General features: G+C 38.4%; 1 protein-coding gene across 4 annotated transcripts in view; it reads right to left on the bottom strand.

Annotated features, from left to right (window-relative positions):
* Nucleotides 1–20,088, bottom strand: part of paplna (papilin a, proteoglycan-like sulfated glycoprotein) — a 39,349-nt gene that overhangs the window by 2,396 nt on the left and 16,865 nt on the right. For 3 of the 4 annotated variants that reach the window (XM_058750325.1, XM_058750323.1, XM_058750324.1), the window contains 17 exons: nt 18,778–18,904; nt 18,499–18,570; nt 15,030–15,234; nt 13,666–13,842; nt 13,406–13,556; nt 13,098–13,178; nt 12,131–12,296; nt 11,479–11,566; nt 8,845–8,962; nt 6,995–7,331; nt 4,109–4,267; nt 3,675–3,802; nt 3,487–3,559; nt 3,259–3,399; nt 1,786–1,913; nt 1,591–1,699; nt 1,322–1,497 (listed from right to left, as the gene is read on the bottom strand). In XM_058750325.1, coding sequence (XP_058606308.1) covers nt 1,322–1,497; nt 1,591–1,699; nt 1,786–1,913; nt 3,259–3,399; nt 3,487–3,559; nt 3,675–3,802; nt 4,109–4,267; nt 6,995–7,331; nt 8,845–8,962; nt 11,479–11,566; nt 12,131–12,296; nt 13,098–13,178; nt 13,406–13,556; nt 13,666–13,842; nt 15,030–15,234; nt 18,499–18,570; nt 18,778–18,904 — 2,436 coding nt within the window. The remainder of the gene's footprint in view (nt 1–1,321; nt 1,498–1,590; nt 1,700–1,785; nt 1,914–3,258; nt 3,400–3,486; nt 3,560–3,674; nt 3,803–4,108; nt 4,268–6,994; nt 7,332–8,844; nt 8,963–11,478; nt 11,567–12,130; nt 12,297–13,097; nt 13,179–13,405; nt 13,557–13,665; nt 13,843–15,029; nt 15,235–18,498; nt 18,571–18,777; nt 18,905–20,088) is intronic. The other variant, XM_058750326.1, reaches the window with a different exon arrangement.

Genomic DNA, 20,088 nt, shown 5'->3' with positions numbered 1-20,088 from the left:
TGACTGAATTCACTGAAAACAGAGATTATAACAGGAGATTTTGCAAGCGTGCAGAACTCATGCTGAACTAAAGTCATGAAGCCCTTCCAGTGATGAGGAATGTTCTTTACTAGCTTTCTGTATATAATTTATTCCCAAAAAATGTTTTGTTTTTGATGCTGTTAAAATAACCAATGTGAAGTCCGTACCACCGTATACAACGTTTTTGATTAGTAATATGCAGAGATGAAAACTCGAGTCTGCAACTTGGACTCGAGTCGCACTTAAGTCGCATAAATAAAGACTCGAGACTTGACTTGGACTCGTGAGACTCGTAAAAAACGCAAGTTAGTTGGTATGGGAGTTTATATGAGTGTATCTCTGAGGGAAACTGGCTGTCTTAAAAAAAGTTTAGATGGTATTTTCTTTTCATCTTGCCTCTGTATTGCATATTAAAGTAGTGTTTATAACCGCAGCGCTGCTTTGTTTACAGCGGAAACGATGTTTAATTGATGTTCAAGCGCCACCTGCTGGCAGAGAGTGAATCTGCATTAATTCAGCCTGTCTGCTGTTTTGTTTCGTACAGATGTTTTATGTAGAATAGTTTCACAAAACTAAAGTCAGACCATTTTGTTTTTGCTTCAAATTTCGAAATTATACAATCCAATTTAGATTAAAAACTGCTCATGCTGGATGTATGCAGCCTCTTTGTTTGGATTGTGTTGTGTTTAAAATACAGCGGTTGCCTCTCATTTTAAATTGAAAAAGAGCACAGACAAAGCCTTAGTTTGTTTATATGAGATTTATTTCATTTGTGTAATTCATTTGATTAATTGGGGTTTGTTTTAAAATTTAGTTTTGTTGTTTGACATATTTCAATTTTACAAAGAAATGTGCAGCATTTTATCTGACAATTAATAAATGGACACCTTTTCATTTCTAATTTGTCTTAAATTTTATTAAAGACTTAAGACTTGACTTGGACTTGGACCTCAGAGACTTGTGAACATGTCTGATCATATGCATTGCTAAGAATTAATTTGGACAACTTTAAAGGCGATTTTCTCAATGTTTTGATTTTTTTTGCACCCTCAGATTCCAGATTTTCAAATAGTTGTATCTCAGCCAAATATTGTCCGATCCTAACAAACCATACATCAATGGAAAGATTATTTATTCAGCTTTCAGATGATATAGAAATCTCAATTTCGAAAAATTTACACTTAAGACTGGTTTTGTCGTCCTGGGTTACATATAAGTTTGGAAGAACAAGGAATTTTCATTTTTGTTTGAACTGTTTCTTTAGTGCAGCTTTTTGCCCTCTCGTTCTCACTCCACTGACCTTGTTGAGGGGATTTGGCCAGTCGCACTTCAGCCACTGCGCTGACGGAGTACGTCCCAGTGTAGGCATTGCAGGTATACGTCCCCTCATCCACTGACTGGACATTATTTAGTATTAGCGTCCCGTCTGCTGACACATGCACACGATGTCCGTCCGGTCGCACTGGCACACCATTCCTGTCCAGAGAGACAGGCATAGCAAGATCAGATGATCTATGAATGCTTCCTCAATACAAACTATAAGCTATAAACAGTGTTCTTTGAACTGACCGTGACCAGCCAACGTTCACATTTTCTCCGGTCACTACACAGGGCAGTTGAGCAGTGCTGCCCTGCGGCGCATCGACATCCGTGGGGGCTTTAGTGATCCTGAGGTCGCCTGGAGAAACAAGAAAATATTACAAGCATACTGCAGAGACAGCAAACTGTTGTATTTGATTCAAATACTGAGAAAAAGAGACGCACCAAAAACCCTGAGATTGATTTGGCGTTCTTCAGACTTTTGGGCATCCGTGACAGTGCAGGTATAAAGCCCTGAATCATCTGACGTCAGCTGGTTAATCACCAGTGTGCCGTCAGAGTGTTGAGAATGCCTGCATTAGGAGACATTTAGCTTTTAATATAGTAACAGATGTCACAGAAAAGCAAATGATGACAAAAAAGGCAATCCCAGAATGCCCTGCAATGAAAACAAGAGATGGCAGATGAGGCAAGAAAAAAAAAAAATTACAAATGTATTTCATTCAGTAGCACAAATGATGAGGGATATTATCGTTTAACTAAAATTAACACCGTAAAATAAAATATTTTCATTACTTGAACTAGAATTAAGTTAAATAAAACAAAAAATTGAAATATTAAAATTATTAACAAAAACTATATCAATATCAGTGAGACTGAAACTGTTTTTTTTAATTTTTTTTATTAACAATCAACAATTTGTTCGCATATTCTGTGTATTTTTAATCCTAATTTATATAATAACAGAAAAAATCAACTGTGAATTGAGGCAAGACACCCCAGGTGAATAGAGTAAAAAAAATAAAAATAAATAAATAATAGATGTCACCATACTTACCCAGTTCATTGACTACATTAAGAATTGCAGACATTTTTTTTTTGTATAAAAAGCTTAAAGAAATGTTGTTTAAATATGCAAATGAGCTGTTATCTAATTATATATGCACTAATTTGCATACATTTATAGGACAGAAATCTAAACATTGAATAAAGCCAGATTTAAATCTCTTGTTTTATTGTTGACATATTAGAGTTAAAGATTTTTACAGAGGGGATTTGGGATTTCTATTTTTATCACTCCATAAATCAGAAAATACGGTCAACAGACAGAATAAAATAAATACATTTTCACCATGTTTTTAGGAGTAAAATGTTCTATAAATCAGTGTGAATGATATATGAGCAAACCCCTCTGTAAAACCCTTCAGAATCTTGATAGGAATAATACTGTGAAGTCTGGTACTGTTTGTAAGTGCTGCTGAAGTGGAGATTTCTGACTCATTTTGGGAAAGCAGCCTTTAAAGATATGCATTGTAATTGAAATCTACAGACAAATAGATAAAGTGCTATAAAAGAAACACTTAAAAGTGTATTCTGGATGTTTTCTTTCCACTAGTCTGAAAATACTTAATGAAAAGCCAAAAAGCCCGAAATCTCATAACTGACAGATGCATGAAAAAACAAACAAACAAACAAAGAGTATTTTTGCCTGTAGTGTCTTGCTTGAGTCTCTTTTGCTATTTGTATGGCACACGGAGTTGCTGCCTATCTAGTGCATTTCGAATCAATCAAACATTTAAGGTTCCATTGTGCGTAGGATGCAGCTCTAGAAGGGAGCCGCCTATGTAGACAGCATAAAGCAAGTCAGCGCACCAGGGTTTGAAACAGAGCTATTGAAACGCATGCAGATGAAGGCACCTGAGCGAGTTGAGTGGCTTTCCAGCTCTGCTCCAGTGAATGGTCACCGCATTCATGGCCGAGACTGGCAGCACAGCGCACCGCAGTTTGGCCGCCTGACCTGCTCGAGCCTCGACCAGAGACGAATAGTCAATGCTGAACCTGACAAACGCAAATGCCAAGGTGAGTAATTGAGTGAGAACATATGCTGCATAATTACACCAACATTTAATGATGGATGTCTTGTACCTGGGAGATGAATGTGATGTGAATGACTGGGAAGAATCTGTCTCTGATATTCCTCCACCGTTCTGAGATGTTCCTGTATTTGAAAGAAAATGTGTTTTGCTCATGTAAATCACGTTAACCCTAAATGTCATCAATAGTGATAAGTATAATTGAATAGCAAGTAAATAAAGAGACTGGATAGCGCTAACCTGAGACAGACAGGTAAATGTAGCGGTGATCTCTGTCACGGTCTCTCGTGGCCACACACAGAAACCAGCCAGAATCCTGCAATGTTATGGGACCCGCCAACAGAGAGCCGTCCGACTGCTGCTGATGCCTGAGTGATCAATTACTCATCAACAAATCTAACATAGACTCGTTAAAGGAATAGTTTAGCCAAAAGTGCACTTACTAAGTATGTTTACACACACAATGTACAACAGCTATAATCAAGCTACAACAGCTTTTTTGTGCACAATGTATAACTGAATATTTTTGAAAGATAAAATATGTATTTCTGTGTCCGCATTCAATGTCAAAGACAATTTGTGAAATATTAAGAGAAAAAATATTAAGAGATTTATATGATATTTCCATATCATATATTGTGTATAGAAGGATATGAAGTGCATCAGGTACTGACCTGGTGGGTTCAACAGGGACACCATCCCGTCTCCACTCCACGATCACAGTGGAGGAGGGCCGAGGACTCACCCTGCAGGGCAACACTACCTGCTGACCAACCAGCCCCTCCACCGTGGAGGGATCCGACTTGTCTATACTCACACCTACAGCTGTCCAACTGAATCAGAGTACAGACAGCAGGAGGAAAGAGACGCAGGTACAGAAACAGAGAAAAAAGGGGGTACAGACAGACATGCATAAGAAAAGAAAGAAAACATATGACTTTATGCTGTACTACTGGGAACAGCAAAGCATGTGCTGCAGTCACCACAGCAAGCATAAAGCTCAGCCTGACCGGCTACAGCTGGAATACAGGATCCCCAAAGAACAACACCAGACAAACATGTTGACAATTCACCCACAAGAGACCACAGGGAGAGGAGAACTCAACTAGAAGAACCTAGCTCTAGAACACCATCCAGTTTCTAACTTATTCGGAAGAAAGGTCTGAATAGGTTAGAAACTGGATGGTTACTATGCATGAACTTCCCTTATGGACCAACCACAGAGTGCTGCAGGGATGACAAAGTTTTGTAGGCCAAAACCTGGAGTTTGCATTTTAGTACTTCCAGTTTAATTGACTTTAAGTCAATAGGTTTTTGATTAAATGCCTGAAATGAGGTCTGTTTAACACAGACTCAAGATACTTTCACAATTTATTCTATGACATAAAATACACCAGTAAAACCCCCTTGTGATTTTATTAAAGCTTTTACCTTTCTTGAAAAAGGCAGTTGTTAACAAGTGTCTAAACAGGACTACAGATGTTGTTGGGACATTACAGCGAACAGGAAGACTTATCTATTAACTAGTCGCTTTCACAGCCTTGTTGCAAACTATTCTAAATTTCAGGGGAAATGTTTTTAAATAAAGCTGAAAGAGTTGTTGAAGTTTAATGGTGGTGACGCTGAAGTCATGTGATCGTGGTGTAGTTCGTTTATAGCTTATGTGTAGCTTTTTACTTCTGTTGATTGTAGTTAGGCTTTGTGAAGATTATCATGATGAACGTGTAAGAATCTTAAATATATGTTAGACACAGTGCTTATTTTCTGCAATAATCTACAATCCAATGGCCAGTATTGGGATTTTTGTTGAGGGAATCAGGGTGATGCTCACTTCCAGGTTGGCCTGCAAAATAACACCATCGCTGCAGCACTCTATTGCCATTTCTCAGATCTCAGATCAGCTTGTTACCATGTTCTAGCAGTGAATTTCAATGTCATAAATCTTCTTTCTTTACTCAAAGCAGGGAAGAAAATTTCAGTTATACAGACAGTTACAAAAATTGACAGCAAAAAGTTTTTTTGACAACATTAAGTCAAATATTGCTTCTTTTGTGCCTTGTTTCAATCATATTGCTTTAAAACAACATGAAAATTCATCAGGAATATTTCCCAATGACAAACACTAGAGGACATGAGGGTTATGCAGGCCTGGCCAAGTTTTAGTCTCTCAGGATAAGATGGTCAGAAACATTACTTCTTTGATTATTGTTTGTACCACTTGACAACTTCATCAACAGCCTTTGTTAAAGAATAGTGTTGTCTTCTAGAAATGCCCTTCAAGGACGTAAACATGATGAATGAAATTCCTTGTTCCATGGAAGAATTACTTGACCCTTTATTATTTAGGACTGGGTGTTAGTATTAGGATGTGGAAATCAGAAAATGCAGTTAACATGTAACGTATTGTTGGCCCTGGAACACTCAAAGAAAGTTAACTGGTTGATGAGCATGTTGAACAGGCACTGATGTCAACTCTAAACCTTAAATCTGATGGGTTGATTGGAATGTTGTTCTAGGACCAACAAGGATACTGATCCATGAACACTTGGTGAAATCACAGCAAGTGTATAGGTGAGGTGTTCTACTCTACAACAATCTGTTTCACATACTACAACTACATTGTAAGAACAGGACTTGGGAGAGACACACAAACAGTCAGAGATGATTAGGACCCCATGGCAGATTTTATTAGTCACGGTGTAATGAATCATGTCCCTCACACATACCTGGGTATGGGAGGGGGAGGTAAACTAAAACTAACTAAACAACACTAAAAGCAACAGAAAGAAGAGGATAACAGTCTGCGTAAGGGGAAATAAACCAGTCCCAAAAAGCACAGCAATGTCCAACACGTCGCAGTGAGGAGTGGCAACTTCTACAGGGAGTGTGTGTCAGAGTGTATACTGATGAAGTAGATTAGTAAGATTAAGAAGCGTGAGGCAAGTCGTATTACATAAAATGACATTATGCTGCATTCGAATTGCAAATTTAGATGTGTTACGAGTGTTTACACAGGGTCCAAATTTAACTAAAACTTACTAGTTGGCCAGTAACTTATTTGGGAACTTAAAAAAAAATATCACAACTAGTTTTAGTCTCACAAATGGTTAAAATTTATGAATGATAGTCCAAAACGCGCTGATTGCAAGCGATTCCAATCAAAGACCTACACATTTTAGCATTGTCTATGGCAGGGGTGTCAAACTCAGTTCCTAGAAAACAATCTAGTCTGTGTATGATGTTCCGTGAATACTATTGTCATGAGGACAAAATTACATTTTTATTTAAAAAATTACGGCCAGAAAGAAATATTGGCAAATGTGGCAAAAAGTTAATTTTGGATCCTGTGTGTACATATGCAGAACTCTGTTAGTGAAGCAATGCTCACTATCGCTACCTTTGTAAAAGCATATGCATTTAAGTCTCTGTGCATGGCCTGCGGCTCCTCTCTTGGCTCTTCAGCTGGGCATGAAGGGCAAACAGCAGAAGAGAACTTGCAGGGGCTTGGGCTTGGGCCTGGGAGAGGGTAGAGCGATCCAGGGCAAGTTGGAGAAACTTACCTGGCAGCGGGGCTGCTCTGCTGCATGGCACTGGGGTCCAGCCGGTGAGCCTGATGCATGTGGGTCGCACCACTAGAGCTGTGGTGGATTCGTGCGGGGAAGCGACGTCCACCGTGCTGCAAAGACAAGACATGCGCCTGGTCCCGCTGGCTCAGTTCGGATCTCAGGCACATCCTCTGGCATTCCTCCTCTGAGGCGAAGTTGTTGCTATTGCCATGGCAGCCACCATACCAGAAATGCACGCAGCGCGAGGCAGAACGGTCGTAGTAGTAACGGGATGTCCAATTATCGCATGGCCCGACCATATGGGGTAGGTCACAGGACTGAGAACGCTGTGCTGAGGAGCCGGGGGGTAAGAGACAATATGCAATCTGTTCTACAGAGTTTGATTAACCAAAACTTTCTTCAAATACCAGTATTGTAGTCGAGACTAACTCATTCGAGTCCAAATCAAAAATGAGACCAGAACAGTTACCCCTTTTTCATCAAGGCAGTTCCATTGCTGGTTCGGAGCCAAAGCCTAGTTTCAAACCGGTTCTTTGTCTTTCAACACCCAAAGCACCAGCTCCAAACCAGGAAAAGCGGTTCGTAAGTAGCACCAAAACATTGTTGGGCTAGAAGGAAGAACCGTGTCAGGGGCTGGGGGCGGGGTTACCGTGACCAACAAGACGAACAGAAACTTTGGACCACCATATTTGAAATAGCAGCTAAACACGAACACGTTGGATTCGCCGTGTTTGGATGCCGATGTAGGTTTGCAAAGCCATGAACATCAATAGCAATGCAACGTCCGCCATTGTTGATAGTTTATTTAGGCTTGTTCGGGATGGATCGGCGCTGTGCGGTGTCGGTGTGAGGCATCGGGGTGCTGAGGGAGCGACTGGAAAGCAGACGGCTCTTTATGCTTTTGGATCGCTCTTAAGGTGCTTTAGTGTGTTGTGTGCCGATTGATTGATCGGTCTGCGTGGCGCTGATGCACCTCGAACAAGTCTTGATGCACCTTGCGGCTGCGCTAGTGAAACGAAACATGAAACGTATTCAGTGACGTAAGACCTGGCTCTGTATTGGCTCTCTAGCCTGTGGAAAAGCAACCGGTTCTTAAAGAGCTCGCCAGTCGAACCAACTAAGAACCGGCAATAGCACTGGCTCTGAACTAGCACCTGGTTCCTGCTGGTGGAAAGGGGGTAAGAGTCATCAGAGTCAAGACCGAGTCCACATGCTCCTAAGTCCATGATAAACCAAGACCATGAAAATATGGTCTTGGACTTAGCCTTGAGAATTACATTGTCTTGGTCTTGCACATATGTGACCACAAAACCAGTCATAAGTAGCACGGGTATATTTGTAGAAATAGCCAACACATCATTGTATGGGTCAAAATTATTGATTTTTTAATTCATGCCAAAATTATTAAGATATTAAGTAAAGATCATGTTCCATGAAGATATTTTGTAAATATCCTACTGTAAATATATCAAAACATAATCTTTGATTAGTAATTTGCATTGCTAAGAACTTCATTTGGACAACTTTAAAGGCGATTTTCTCAATATTTAGATTTTTTTGCACCCTCAGATTCCAGATTTTCTAATAGTTGTATCTCAGCCAAATATTGTCCGATCCTAACAAACCATACATCAATGGAAAGCGTATTTATTTCAGCTTTCAGGTGATGTATAAATCTCAGTTTCAAAACAAATTACCCTTATTACTGGTTTTGTGGTCCAGGGTCACATATTTTCATGGGCTTGGTCTTTTTGGACTCGACCCTCCTCTTGGCTCCAACTCAAATGAGCTGGTCTCAACTACAACACTTTTCTAACGCTCTGACGTATTATATTATGACTTACTATTGCTGGGGGGGTTGGAGCACCCCTCCCCATGAGCACCACCAGCGGCTGTCACACCATCATAGCAGCAACCATAGGTGGACTTCTGGCAGTCTGTGGGTGCAGATGGTATGTCTGACTTCGTAGAGAAAATAACAAACAAAAAGGACATAAAAACATAAAATAAAGACATTAGGGCATTTCTTTCTGAGGATATACTATGTATTAATGCAAATGGGCGCTGGTTTGAGATGGAATATTCCAGGAACCCAGAACTGTTTTTTGTGAGCACATTCAAAAGTTTTAAAAAATAAAGCAAGTAAAAAAGCAGTGCCAATTAATGTTCCCAAAAGAATCTTTAAGAAAGAAAGCCTAAAACTTTTAGACAGATCCAAGAAACTCACATATCTAGATAAAGCAATCTAAGAGCAAGCCTGTCAAGAGATCATGACATATTTCCTCAAAATTTCCAAGCAGTGGACAGTCAGCGACCTCCAGAACCTGTACACCAGACCAACTGAAGTAATGCCAGCCAGGGAGGGCAAGACCCTGAGGGTCTCAAGGGGGAAGTGTTGAAAAACCTGGCATACTGACTGAAAACCAGGCCCTAGAAGCCCTTATCTAGAGGATATTGCCATCAGGATGACTGACTTTGTAGCAATTGCACAACAAGGGATCCCTACCTCTTGCCCCTCTCCATACTCATTCTGTGCCTGAGCCCAAAACAATGTAAGACTTACGATCATTGAATTCTTCATGGTATCCTCCCTGCCTTCCTACATTGGGGCTAATCCTATCATCACTGCTCTGTCCTTGTAAACTCTGGAAATAAGGGCAACTTCATTAACACCTCACTGGCGAGTGGGGCCACAAAGGGGGAAGTGAACAATCTGTGTGGCTCTCCACTAAAAACTAAACTAGGCCGATATTTTCATGAACTTGAAGGGTCAAAAATAATATGGTGTGAATATCTTTGAGACCAGTTTAAGTAGTAGGTTTTTGGTTGACATTTGCATCCATTGTTCTGGACTGAAGACATGGGCTTGAAGGTGTTCCGATTTGTGTTCCAGCCAACTTCTTTTCCAAGGACACTGTAGTGATGACGCCTTTTCATGGGACTTGTCCTTCTAGGAGGCCATGTTTCCTTTCTGCACTGCCTGCAGGGAGTTATTTGTAGATGATCTTGACAAAGAAGCTCTTTGACCAGTAGTTTGTATATTATGTTTGTAACCATCAGCATTGTTTAGTTTCACATTACACCACTGAATTTGTACCATGAAGGTTTCCTGAGGGTGAGATGTGGCAGCTTAGTAGGACCACATCTTGCATGAGCTTGCAGATGACATTCTGGAGGAGGTTTGCACCTATGACCTTTTGGCGCAATATGATGATTTGGAGCAGGGGTGTCTAGTCCTGCTTCTGAATGGCCAACTTCCTGAAGAGTTTAGCTCCAACGTACTTGCCTGGAAGTTTGTAGTGATCCTGAAGACCTTGATTAGCTCATCCAGGTGTGTTAATTGGGGCTGGGGAAGCCCTGATCTAGAGAATCTTGTCATCAGGATGGCTGGCTGTGTGCTAAACATAGGCCTCTTTGGGACAAAGAGCACCTCAAGCCCCTCCTTTTACTGATTCTGCACCTGAGCCCAAGACCATGCAGGCGTTACAATTGTCATTGAATTCTTTGTGGTGTTCACACTTCCCTCCCTGCATTCCTACAGTGAGGCCAATCCTGTTCCCAATGCTCAGTCCTTGTGGACTTTGGGGCCGAGGGCAATTTCATTGACTCCTTGCTGGCCTGCCAAGTGGGGCCAAGAGGGGGAAATGGACAATCTGTGTGGCTCTCCACCAAAGGCCTTGCCAGCTTGTATGTTGGCACGACAGTTCACTGTGCAATTCCCTATTATCAAGGACCTCAGTCTGTTGTTCAGGCTTCCAGTCTCCCTCCACAGAGTCTAACTCATGAGTGTGAGTGAAATGTGTCTGTCATGTTTCTTTGAATCCTTCCATCTTGAGTGCATGTTTTATAGCCACTAATTCTCACTCACTGGGAGAGAGATGAGAAAAAGGCATGGAAATAGTACTATTTTCTGGGGAATACTGGGAAACATGTCATTATAATGTGTAGCAAGGTTTTGTGTCATTTGTTTGCATTTTCAGAATTTATTTTGTGAAAGTGCTCTAATATCTCTTTGCTCATCAGACTAGCTCTGTATTACAGTTCCTTGATCCTAAAGTGTAAAGGTGATCATGCGTTTTCTGTGGCAGCTCTAAGACTGGAATGGTTCACCATTGAAGATTAAGGCTCAACTGATGTTTTAAAATCCGTCTTACGATATATTTATTTTCATTGACGTTTGAATGTGTTTGTCTTTTGGGTCTGATGATTTGGATGGTTGTTTTTAGTACGGTCTTTTATCTAATGTTTTATGTAATTTTTTGTTTGATATGCGCAGCACCTGGTGTACCTTGTACTTTTGAAAGTGCTTTATAAAGTATGACTTTGAGTTGAGTTGATTTCACAAAGAGTAGGAGTGTGGTAGGTGCTTATTGTAATGACATCTAAAGGTGCTTCTGAGTACACTTGTTAAATGGAGTGCTGAAGCACTGTTCTGGAGCATTCCAAACCAATTTGATATGTGCAAATGAAACACTCACTGCTGGAGACCTGTGTGGCCAGGAATCTGGACAGCCCTCTTTGTTGGGGCCTTGGGCTATGGTCACACCATCATGACAACAGCCGTACCTGAGAGAAGTACATTTGTCTTACATTTCTGATAACTTACAGTTCAATCATGACAACTTTAGATTTTAGCATGGTAATGGGTATGACAATGTTAATGCATTTGGTCTTGGCGGAATAGATCTGCTATGCTGCTGCTGCAAGCAAGTACAGGAATTTGCTACTGCCAATGCATACGGCGATATGGTGCTGTGAGTATTTAAGACATACTGCTGCTGCACAAATAGCATATAAAATAACCCGTAGCAGATCTAAACAGGTGGAGCTGGGGAAGGTGGTGTCTTTCAGAGGAACTCTGAAAGCGCACTGCAAAATACTCAAGTGGATGCTAACCAGCCATTTAAATGTAAAGCAGCAAGCTCATTAGCTGCGTATGCAACATGAACCAATAAGCTTGTGCCAAGTCGTTTAACGCTGTGAATATCATCAGTTACATTAATACCCGTCAGCCTACGCCATCTAGAGTTTCATGACTGAACTATACATTTATACTGTAAGAAAGAAATTATGCATTGTGCCACAAATAAAATGAGTCTCTGTGATTAACTCATCCAAGTCCAAGTGTACCTGGTCCATGTGCACGATGGTAGGCTTTGGTCCTGGGGACAGCCTTGGCTCTGTGGTCCACTGGCTGGGGTACTTCCATCAGGACAGCAGCCATAGTAAGTCTGGCTACAGTGAGGGGTGAGAGGCGTGCCATGAGGATTGTGGACAGCATTGTTTTGAGGAGTTTCTGTTGTGTTAGACAATAAAAAATAACAAGTACCTTAATGAATGTTTCAGACAGGGAGCTTCTTTACAAAACAGAAAGCATAACATTTATGGGTCACCTGACTATGTCATTCTTTAAATGTCTTATTACAGGACACTTAAATTTAATTGGATCTGTCAAACAAACCTTTGTAGCAGTTATTATGATGGAAAAACCTAAGCAATGTATTACAATTATATGTACTTTTAAATTATGAACCAGAGCAGTGTCACAGACTTATGATGTTGCAACCTCTATTAAATAGATTTTTCTTCAGGATTAAATTAATAATTATGGCCATTCAATAATATATTTGAAAGCCATGGTTTTTAACATTTAATAGGCATTTATGAACAACTTTTGGCAAATAAGGATATTATTTATTTTATTTATTGTTAAACAATCCAAATGAAAAGTAGAAATTAATGTTAAATAATTATTTTTCCTAGTCCTTCAAAAATATACAGTAAAACATAATCCCTCATAGTCTACAGTCCATCAAAAGTTGTTAATGCCTTGTATTTATTTATTTATTTTTTTCAGATCCAGGTAACTAGTCTCAGATGTTTGTTTGTGCACCCAGGAACTGCACATCTTTGACCAGCATAAATTTCCATGCTAGTCTTAGCTAGTTTATGCTGGTTTGATTCTGGTCAAACTGGTCTAGACAAAGATGGTTAAGCTGAGAACTGAACCTGGGATCTGACGTAGATCAGCCTTACATACAGCATGTGTGTACAGATGGAAAGATGGATGGATGGACAGCTATGTTTAGAAACAAACCTAATGCGTGATCCTCGATGTACGGCAGGAAGCCCTGAATGGTGTTATCGTGACCTGTTGGGTCCTGCATGCTGGGCACCTCTGCTCATACCAATATAAGAAAAAGAAAGAAACTTCATAAATAAACTGGATCAAACCCATTGAAATACTCTAAAGAAATCAATAAACATTTTTTGAGATCATGTATCATATGTGAAAACGCTATGCATTCATGTGTAGAATATGTGTACACATAATTCTGAAAAAAGCTGTTACCATGAATGGAAGTGTGAGGAGCATATAAAAAGCTAAAAAAAAATCTTGTGTACCCTGAGGCCTGTAGCAAGGCTGGGTGTTGCATCTTTCCACGGTAGGAGGTTTGGGTTTGGACTGGCACTCCTCTACCCTGTACAGGTTTCTCTGTCTGTCTGAACAGATCACCTGCCGTTCCCGCAGCCCCGAGCCACAGCTCTTGGAGCACTTGAGAGAGAGTTTATAAGCAGGTAAGCTTATGTCATATTTAATCAAGAGGGATGGTGCATGCTTATTCAAAGGCTTGTCTGTAAATGAGGAGTGGATTCTTCCTTACCAGGCCCCAGTCTCCTATATGCCAGCCGATGGGGCTCCTGCAGACGGGCATCTCACAGACCTGTGTCCTGGGCGGCTTAGGTTGGGTCCCACATGCGTAGTCCTCCAGAGAAGCTCCGTCTGAACCCACGCACACCACATCTCGCGTCTGCTTCCCAGAGCCGCACGTCACAGAGCACTACACAGACATTAACAGGTTTGAATTCATACAGGAGTCCACCACAATATATAATCAATTATAATTTTAAGATATTGAATACTAGGAATGTTTTTTTTTTTTTTTTGAAGCATTATTTTATTTGTTCATTTTTGCTTATTTAAAAATAGAAACAAATAACCGCCTCACACTACTTAGAGAAAGAAATACAAATTAAAGATAAAGTAAAGCAATTAAAACTAAATAAAAGTAAAAGTATACAAGAATTAAAAAAAAAAAAAAGTTTTACAAACTGACAAATCTCCAAAATAAAAATAAATTATATTTTACACAAAAAAGGCCTAATTAAGAACCAATAAGATGTTTTGACATTAATTTGAATGACAATTAAGTACCTTTTCTACAAAATGTTATGGCGACACTTTACAATAGTGTCCCATAAGTTAATGTGTAACTTTGCACTACAGTTTTTATTATCATTTATTTATCTTTGTTATTTATTATTCAACGATAATATTAATTTCATGTCATTCAGTTCATGTCTGCTCAGGTCAATTAAATAATATGGTAACACTTTACAATAAGGTTCATTAGTTCACATGAACTAAGAATGAACAATACTTCTACAGCATTTATTAATCTTAGTTAATGTCAATTTCAGCATTTATTAATGCATTATTAAAACACAAGTTGTGTTTGTTAACATTAGTTAATTATTATTTATTAACTAATTATTGCTAATAACTTTGTTGTAAAGTGTTAGCAAAGTGCAATGTTTTACTTTTTTAATTTTTTACTATAATTCCATAACTCTTCATTACTGTATGTTATTCAGTAAAAAAATAAATAAAAGACAGCATCTGTATTTAAACCAGCATACAACAAATAATACAAATAGCAGCCGAATGTGAAGTGTAAACACTCTACAATTTACAATCATTTTTTAACATTACAGTATTAAGAATTACTTTCAGAAACAGAAGATTTATTTAGAATGCTTAAATGTCATGAAAATAAAATGACAATGCAAAAATATGCTTCATTTTCTTCAATTAAGACATTTTATGTAAAGAAAATCTGCCCTATTTGGCCTATTAAATTAATTTTAATTTTAGGGTGGAAAATGTATTTCTTAGGGTAATTTTAGGATTCACACAAAACGTTCGTAAAAGTTTATCTGAATTTTTCATAAAGTGTAGTTTATATACCTGGCTCCAGCTGGAAACTCTGTATTGAGCGCATTTCTGCATGTTACAGTTCTGCTGGTTGAGCGGTCTGGGCGCGTAAGAAGCACACTGGGATTCCTCAACCACTCGCGATCCTGCCGAGTCGTGAAACATACACTCCACTCTCCTCACCTGAAGACCCCCGCCGCAGGTCACCGGACACGGGTTCCACTCCCCCGTCACCCAGCTGACACACGCACACACACATGAGCGGAAAGAAAGCATAATGACGGTGAGTTATAGCATTTAGAGGATTCATTTAGCCGGCCTACTCGACACCAGCTCCCACAGTGCCAGTCTAACCCAAAGAAACTGTATGCTTTGGGTCATTTACATTCATGAGTATGAAAATGTTCAAGGTTAAATACAATTTAAGATCTATTAGCACAAAAATATTGTGACTCGTTTTTCAGTTTTGCTCTTTCAATGGCAAGCAACCAAGGCATAATTCAATCCTTTTGAGGAGAGAATACTTTTCTAGCAGATGAACTTCTGTTTATGCATTATAGTATATATAATACAGAATATAATATAATACAGTATAAGTATAACTTCTGTATAATTTGCTCCATGTAAACAGCACTTTAACATCCACTGATACTGAGAGCGAAAACAAGCGAGTAATAAGGTTTGTTAGTGATTTTACATATATTTATTTTAATAGTATATTTGAAACATTTATTCACAGTCTGTTGGATTCTGTTTTAAGTACAGCAACTGTAAACATTTTCGATTGCTTCCACAACTGCTGGACGAGTCAAAATGATTTACAGTGGTAATTGATAGCATGCCACAGAAATTGCATTTAACCTGGAATATTTGAGAGACAAGACAAAAGCTATCTTAACAGTTCACAAATACACACCTACACCTACATTAAACAAACATATAAAGGTTTTTGCATTCTAGAAAATAACAAGGACAAAGCAAGTGTTCAGCAGAAACACTTGGCCTGTCAAAGTTGAGCAGGTGCTCCCAGAAACCTGAAGATGAGAGAACAATTATGAAGATATCGGTCACGGGGGGACAAAAGAATTCGGTCTCTCCCACAAATAAAAAAGCGAAAGCACATGTTCTCTGGCAGGTCGATCTGCTCAGGGACCATGACAGTTTCAGGTTTCTGTACGTGAACATCAGAAGAAAATCCCAGGGGTACTGCCATGACAAGTGAAAGACTTATTATTTTAACAGACCAAACGCTGCTTTCTACTTCACACGCAAATACACTCAGATAAAAGGCAAACTAAATCAAAAGAATACATTAGACCGGAGACACCCAGACAGTGGACTCAACAAAACATCTATATCATACATGTAGGCCATGATTTACTACAGGTTTGCATATATATATATATATATATATATATATATATATATATAAGGATTGTGATTTCAGACATGCAAAATAGTTTTTCATCTGTCATATTCATTCATTTTAATTTACCAGCTATTCACAGTATCTCTCTTAAAAACAGTAAAAACTGTGAAATATTACTATGATATCAAATAACTGTTTTTTTTATGTGAATGCATTGTAAAATGTAATTGATTGCTGTGATCAAAGCTGAATTTTCAGCATCATTACTCCAGTCTTCAGTGTCACATGATCTTCAGAAATCATTCTAATATACAGATTATATGAAATCAAGTAATATGGCATTCGGCTGTGACCAATATTTGGTAAAAAGATTTCATTTACATAATGTGTCCAACCTGCACAATTATTAATCTACAAAGTGCACACAATATACTACTACAGCACAAGCTAATGGATACTCTCTATTTTGGATCTTAGTAAATCAGGCCCATCATGTATATAAAATCTATACATATAAAATGGATCTATAATGCCCACAAAACTATAACACACAATTCCCTACCTACAACACAGACAGCAGCTCAGCTCAGAGCTCTACGGTTCATATATGTGAACGGCAGGAATCAGTGAAATATTTACTGCGGTGAAACTACTGCAGTGTCTATAATGCAAAAGAGAAAACCCTCCTCTGACACACGAGGGAGGCTCAAAGAGACGAGTGAAGCTCTGAGCTGAACAGTTGCCCTGGGCCTTGCTTCATCTTCACATGTGAAGGACAAGCGCTCACAAGACATAAGCATCGCACTAAACATGTAAAACACTGGTGCCAACTGAACTCAAACACATATTAATGATGTGAACAATCTCTTAGATGTGCCAGCCAGGATTATATTATATTACATTATATATTACGGTATATTATGCACTTAAAATAGAATAAACATTAACTGAAAGAAAATATATAAACACTTATTTGATTTCAGCTAGGCACAAAGCAAGAGCTCTCATTTCATTTAGTTTAATTTGATGTATTAAAAAAAACTGAAAAGTGATAAAATATAAAAATATAGAAGTATTTAAATATATATATATATATATATATATATATATATATATATATAATGATACTTGAATGATACTTCTTTACTGATTGCAAATTACATGAAAATTGTAGTCTGTAATGTAATCTAGATTACTCATTTTAGGTAATGTATTCTGACTACATATGGATTACTTTTAGATTACTTTTGACATAACTTGTTTATAGATTTATATGGAATTATATATGACTATTAACCAACAGCAGAGAACATGCAAATGTATTGTTAAATAAATGAAATATTAACTGTAAATCTCTTCAAGTAAATATTGTAAAACAGAGGGGTTTGACTGACAAAAAAGTTTGGGAATGTCTGCATCACTTGAACAAACATTAATAAACATGAAAACAGCAATGACATGGCCAAAGTCTTCCAGGTTTTAAATATTTTTTTGTCAGATTAGTTTAGTAACTGGCACAAGTATTAATCTCATGCTCTCATAATCTCATATTAATCTCATGGTACAATTGACTGAAATGTGCGTTTGTCCCCAAATCTAGATGCATGGACTGCAAATTAATTTACATGACATTTAAATGACCATCACATATTGTGAATACTCAATATGACTCACATATAGAAAGTAAAATTTAAGAGAAAAAAGAATTAAGGAGAATAACTAAATTACAAATAATTTACTGTCACTGAGTGAGTAATCATGCAATTTAAAAGTAATAAATGTAATCTGATTATGAGCATTTTAAAACAAAATATAATCTAATTACGAGTGAAGATTTTTGGAATCTGACTGTGTAAACCAGATTACATGCGATCATTTACTACCCAGCTCATTCTCAAAGGCCATAGAGGTCTTAAAGACACTGTTATACTGATGGACTGTTTTTGATGTAATCTGGTGCTGTACGTACTGGGAAATCAGTTACACATAGACGCTTAAAATTCTTTAGAAAATCTCATAATGTAGTCCAGAGGCACATGAAACATGTGAGATTCCTGAGAGGTTGCATAGTCTGGACACGAATGTGTGTTTGAGGTCATGCGCAGCAGTATATCAGCCTCTGAAGGCTGTTACCTGTACACTTGTACATAGACTCGTGGTGCTTCCATGGGCCTCCACAAGCGTGGCTCGTACACATACGCCATCCTTACAGAACAGGAACAGTACAGCCAAAGCTGTGAGACCCAACGCTTCTCCACAAGTCAGACAGCAACCGCAATTTATAACACAACATTAAAAACACATTTGTGGGCAGAAATCAGTTTCTGATATTAAATAAACACTGTAAAGAGAAATTCCAGGTGTTAATGCACCAAACACACTACAGTTGGCTTTGAGCTGAAAATGCTGTACCTGTGGGTTTGTGGGCACTGCTGTTCATTGCATGTGCGGTTACTGAGGGGTCGAGGGTAGGAAGCACACAGGTAATCTGAATATGCTTCATCATCAAAGGTACAGAAGACCAGACGTGACTGGTAACCTAAAATATATGGAAAAAGGATTGCAAAATTACAGAAATATAGAAACCCTTTTTCAATACAAATATACCAACCATGAATAAATGCATAACTAATATGTGAATAAATCCCAACCATAACAATTGCATGCGGGGCATAATATCAGCAGCCTACTAACACAATAGTTCTCAACCGGGGCCCTCAGCAAACTTCAAAATGGGCCTCAAAATCAAAACAAGCATTAAGGCTTAAAAAAAAAATCAAACTGTATTTTTTTAATAATTAGTTCCCTCAAAACCTCTTTTTTATTTGTGATCTAGGGCTCTCACAGTATTGGAAAGCCTGGATATATGGATAAAATGTAAATGTTTGATTTCTAGACCTGGAAATGCCATAGAAATATTTATTAAGAATAGTTTTTTCTACTTTTTTTTCAAGCTCTAAAATATTTGTGGGTAGAAATTGCTCAGAAATGGCTAATTGAGCAAACAAACATGGAAAAAGTACAAATTTATTGGTAATAAAAAAGTAAAAAAATTGTCACAAAAAAGTTTATTTTTGGTCAGTTTTCATGTCTTTTCTGTTTTCAGTTTCATGATCCATTTTCTAACCTGTTAATTAGTTCAGCTCTCCTTCGTTCCCTGCTTATTTGTTTCTTTGGTTACTGATTAATTCGAATTTTCTGTTCTGGTGTGCCTCATTGGTTTCGCCCCATGTCTGCTTTATAATTAAGCCCTCAGTTTCCAGTTCACCTTTGTCCTGCATTGATTCTGCTTGTTTGTGTTACAGTGGTTGTATTTTCTCCTGTTTCATGTTTTGAGTGATATTAAACAAATCTTCCTAAGGATCTTCTTCATCGTGTCCTTCATGACACCCACAAACCCATGACAGAATGCAGGAACAAAACAAGGATTTAATAAACCAGGCTGAAGATTACCTCTTCCCCAACAGCACGGATGACCTCTGGAGTGGTATGTGGAGGAGTTCTGGGAAAACTCCCATCTGGTGAGCTGGAGCGATACAATGCTCAATGCCTGCTTTTGGATGGGACTGAAGTTATTAAAATGAGCTATTTCAGTTTTCTCCTTTCTCCTGTTGATTGTAATAGGCCCTTAGTGGACTTTATTAATTGCATCCTCTGTCTAAATGGTTCAAATTTCTTAGTTGATGCAGTTAATGAGGGCAATCACTATCATCATTCAGTCTC

Source organism: Onychostoma macrolepis, chromosome 17 (assembly GCF_012432095.1).
Source record: "Onychostoma macrolepis isolate SWU-2019 chromosome 17, ASM1243209v1, whole genome shotgun sequence".
NCBI lineage: Eukaryota > Metazoa > Chordata > Actinopteri > Cypriniformes > Cyprinidae > Onychostoma > Onychostoma macrolepis.
Note: the sequence above shows the minus strand (reverse complement) of the source record. Positions and strands in the feature narration are given on the sequence as shown.